This window comes from Hirundo rustica, chromosome 9 (assembly GCF_015227805.2).
Source record: "Hirundo rustica isolate bHirRus1 chromosome 9, bHirRus1.pri.v3, whole genome shotgun sequence".
Taxonomy (NCBI): domain Eukaryota; kingdom Metazoa; phylum Chordata; class Aves; order Passeriformes; family Hirundinidae; genus Hirundo; species Hirundo rustica.
In genome coordinates this window covers 26,641,981-26,645,871 of record NC_053458.1, presented here as the reverse complement: position 1 = coordinate 26,645,871, position 3,891 = coordinate 26,641,981, and the positions used below count along the sequence as shown (strand labels likewise).

The 3,891-nt window shown below is 47.3% G+C and overlaps 1 protein-coding gene across 1 annotated transcript; it reads left to right on the top strand.

The window, feature by feature from the left end:
• Positions 1–624: 624 nt before the first annotated feature.
• On the top strand, positions 625–3,557 carry RGS2 (regulator of G protein signaling 2). The gene is made up of 5 exons (XM_040072832.1): positions 625–749; positions 917–1,018; positions 1,119–1,180; positions 2,052–2,218; positions 2,597–3,557. The coding sequence occupies exons 1-5, from the start codon at positions 640–642 to the stop codon at positions 2,789–2,791; spliced, it is 636 nt and encodes a 211-aa protein (XP_039928766.1). The 5' UTR covers positions 625–639; the 3' UTR covers positions 2,792–3,557.
• The last annotated feature ends 334 nt before the right edge of the window (positions 3,558–3,891 follow it).

Sequence of the window (3,891 nt, the reverse complement as noted above, 5' to 3'; positions counted from 1 at the left end):
AGCAGAGAGAGGGTAAAGAGAAACTCACATGGTTCCTAAATCCAAATTGTTTGGACACGATACCCTCCAGCTGGACGCTGCTGAGAAGGATCTCATGGCCTTTTCAACAAGGCGAGTGCTCGAGGAAGGCACTGCTACTCCTTCCAGTGCTGGGAGTAATTTACGCGATTCACTGGTAGGTGGCAACACTGCCCAGAGCTAAACCCTGCGCAGGCACGGGGTGGAAGGGATCCGCAACCTGAGTTAGCAGAGAGGCGACACCAAAAGCACCGTACGCTCAAACTTAGAGCTACTCCGTTTTATTGAAGAAATTTGGCTCAGTCCTTCCTTTTTCACACGCTGGACGCACTCAGAAAACCTGAATAACCTTAAAACAAACAGCTCCAGAAGAGCAGGGTATGTTTTTGACTGACGGAAAGCATAGCCAGCCCTTCTGGCGGCGTGAGAGATTTCCAGGAAGGCAGGCAGTAAGGAAGAACAAACCCGGGCGGGGCGGGGGGAAGGCTCGGGGCGCGGAGGAGAGGCAGGGCTTTGCCCGCCGCGGAAGGCGGGCAGGCGCGGCGGGCCGGGGGCCGCCCCCGCCCGGCCGGGGCCATAAGAGCGGGCCGGGGCGGGCGGAGCGGAGCGCGGCGCGGCGGGATGCAGAGCGCCGTGTTTCTGGCGCTGCGGCACGGCGGGCCCACGGAGCTGAGCGGCCGCCGCCGCAGCCAGCCCGAGGGGGCCGACATGGGCAGGATGAAGAGAACGATGTGAGTCCCCCGCCCGCTCGCCCGCAGGGATGGGGAGCGTTTTCCTCGCCTGCAGGGGCTGTGGGTGACTCCCCGCTGCGGGAGCCGCCTCGAGGAAAGCGCTGCTGTCTGAAGCTCCGCGAGCTGTCATTTTTAACGAGCGTCTATCTCCCTCTTCTTTCTTCCAGCATTAAAGATTGGAAAACAAGACTGAGCTACTTCCTGCAGAACTCTTCCAGTTCTAACAAAAGGAAGTCTAAGAAGGCAGGGAAACACCGCAACTACTTCAGGTAAGTTATGAGAAAAGAGATTTTGTTTAAATAACTCGAGTGTTCTTCAAAAGCGGTAAAGCTTGAGCGGTGTAGTCTGATGTTCTCCCTCTTTCTGCAGACCTTCCCCTGAAGAAGCCCAGCTGTGGTCAGAAGCCTTTGATGAACTTCTTGCTAACAAATGTAAGTTGTCTTTGAAAAGTAACATTTGGGAGCAAAGGGATGGGGAAGTTTGTATGTCTGTAAGAGGTTGCTTCCTTCCATGTCAGCATTGTACCTCTCGAGTAAGAGCTTTGATTCTGGTCTTGCAAGTTAAATGCTTTCAACAGTTTAAAGCCAAAATACATAGAAGTGTGTTTTGTTTTTATATATATAAACTAATAATAAAACAAAGAATGCCTCAGAATCCTGGATTTTTTTTTTTCCTTGAAACCCCTGTAGCTCAAATCATACCTGTCATCTTGGCTTTGCCAAATGGGAAAAGGGCATTTATTCCCTGAGCTTACTGCATAACCAAAGCAAACACTTTCTAGTAATGTCGAAGTATTCTGCAGCACGGGCTCAGTGATCTTGGGGTTTTACTGTAGCTCTACAAGAAGCAGCATTTACTAGCAAAACCAAAAGTCTAAGAATTAATACTGCTATTTGCTCTTTGAGCTTGAGTCATCCTTTCCATTGAAAGAATATTCTAGAGTACGGTAGCAGTCATATTTACTGCAATGTAAAGGTTAACAGAGGAGAGCTTATCTAGAGATAAATGGGTTTTTTTAATGTATTCTCAGGCATCACAGGAGGAAACATAACCATAGAAATGGTTTCATTTTTTTTTGTGTTTGCCTAAGAAATGGCAAACTCAAAGTGAAACCTGCCAAGCTGTTAAAGCATTAACTTGCTTGCAAACATAAATTATGGATTTTTTTTTTTTATTGCCATGATATAGCTGGGAAAAAATAGACTTACAGGAAAGCATTCTGGTAGAGACTGATGTGACCAATAGGTAAAATCAAGAATAATGAAATAGTTAATTAACGGTGAGTACTTTTTCTTTCCTTAGATGGTCTTGCTGCTTTCCGAGCTTTTTTGAAGTCTGAGTTTTGTGAAGAGAACATTGAATTCTGGTTGGCCTGTGAGGACTTCAAGAAAACAAAATCACCCCAAAAGCTGACATCGAAAGCAAAGAAAATCTACAATGACTTCATTGAAAAGGAGGCTCCCAAAGAGGTAAAGAAAAGCTGCTTAAATATAAATGCTCTATTCTATGAGTTCCTACAGCCGTTATTTCTTTGAACTCAAGATACAGATGTCAAACTGCATTGTACATAACCTCGCTGTTAATGTCTGGGTCCGATTACAACTGCCTTTTTACCAAGCTGGAGAATGGCACAAGAAGTGTTGCAGAGAATTTCCATTTTAGCTGAGAAAAGGCATACCAGAATTAGTTTAGACTTTGTGCAAAAGAAGAATTTTCTTAAAGAAAATCCTCCAGTGATTTGACCCTGTAGTAATGGGGTCTTGCCTTTTTCATCTCTTCAGAGGTTGTACTGTGTATTACACTTGAATTCTGTTCTCAGGAGTAATGTCTCTCTTTCTGTGTTTCAGATAAACATAGACTTCCAGACCAAGAACATGATCGCACAGAACATCCAGGAAGCCACCCACACCTGTTTCAGTGCAGCGCAGAAGAGAGTCTACAGCTTAATGGAGAATAACTCCTACCCGCGGTTTTTGGAGTCTGAATTCTACCAGGAACTGTGCAAGAAGGCACCTCTCAGCAGAGCAACCCAGGGCACATGAGCGATGGAAAGGAGGGAGAAGCAGCCTCTGGGCTGGTGAGGAAGCCAAGCCACAGCTCACGAGCAGCATCCTGACCCAAAAAGGCTGGGGCACTGAGCACTCTGCCACGGTGCAAGGACAAATACTGACTTCGGTGCAGAGCTGATGGCCCACGGTGACACTGCTGGAGGGTGCTCAGGGGAGATGGCAGGAGCATACCAGCCAGCTGCAGCACTGCCCTTCTCTGCCGGTGCTGCAGCAAGGGGTGGCTGTGCAGGAGCCCTTCTGCCACGGCCAAAGAGCGATGCAGCAGGTCCAGACAGAGCTTCTTTCTTGTGGACAGAAGCTGTTTTCTGCACTTGGGCACTGCTGGGAACTTGAGTAATTGGTTGCCTATTTATTTTTCCTAAACATCCCCCAGCGTTGCTGGTGTTGGGCTCAGTGTGCTCACACCGGTTCTGTTACTGCCCCGAGCTGCCAAGAGCTGTGCTGGGTTTCTGTGCAACCTCCTCACAGTAACAGCACTGTGAGGGGAGGAAGGGATAGGATAATTCTGTTCCCAGAGGAACAGGTTCTGCAGATAAAGTATGCAGGGCTGGGTTGTGTCAGCAGGGCTGTGTGGGGCCAGACTGAGGGCAGAACTTAGCCAAGGTGAACAGGAGCTGTATAGTACTATATTTATATGTGGATTATGATTGTGTTGAATGCTGCAATGTCATATTTCTGTCTTGAAGACAGCAAGCTTCGGTGAAGTTTTATTGTTTTTAATAAACTATTTTGATACAAAGCCTCTTTTGTTGCCCAATTTATGTTGCACGGACAGATACACACTGTCACTGGGCTCCAGAGTATGGGGACTGTGGGTCCTGGCTGAGATATTAATATGGCTAATTTTAAAGCAGTTCTTAACCTATGATGTGAGTTTTCTGTTGAGGTTTTATCAACAGAATAAAAACCTTCAGAACTTGAAAGCTTAACAGGGAGATGTGTTCAACCACATCCTCTGTCCCAACATGTCTGTGAAGCTGATCTCTAAGACATGCACGGCACACACTCAGCTACCCATGATGTCAGATCAAACAGAGCAGCAGTGCTGCTGCAGCTCACAGGATGCTGTTGGG

Excerpts from the sequence above, each read along its gene's own strand:
- RGS2 (XM_040072832.1), top strand. The coding sequence starts at position 640 with ATGCAGAGCGCCGTGTTTCTGGCGCTGCGGCACGGCGGGCCCACGGAG. Across the intron at positions 1,181-2,051 it reads TGAACTTCTTGCTAACAAAT|ATGGTCTTGCTGCTTTCCGA; the intron begins GTAAGTTGTCTT and ends TTCTTTCCTTAG. Across the intron at positions 2,219-2,596 it reads AAAAGGAGGCTCCCAAAGAG|ATAAACATAGACTTCCAGAC; the intron begins GTAAAGAAAAGC and ends TCTGTGTTTCAG.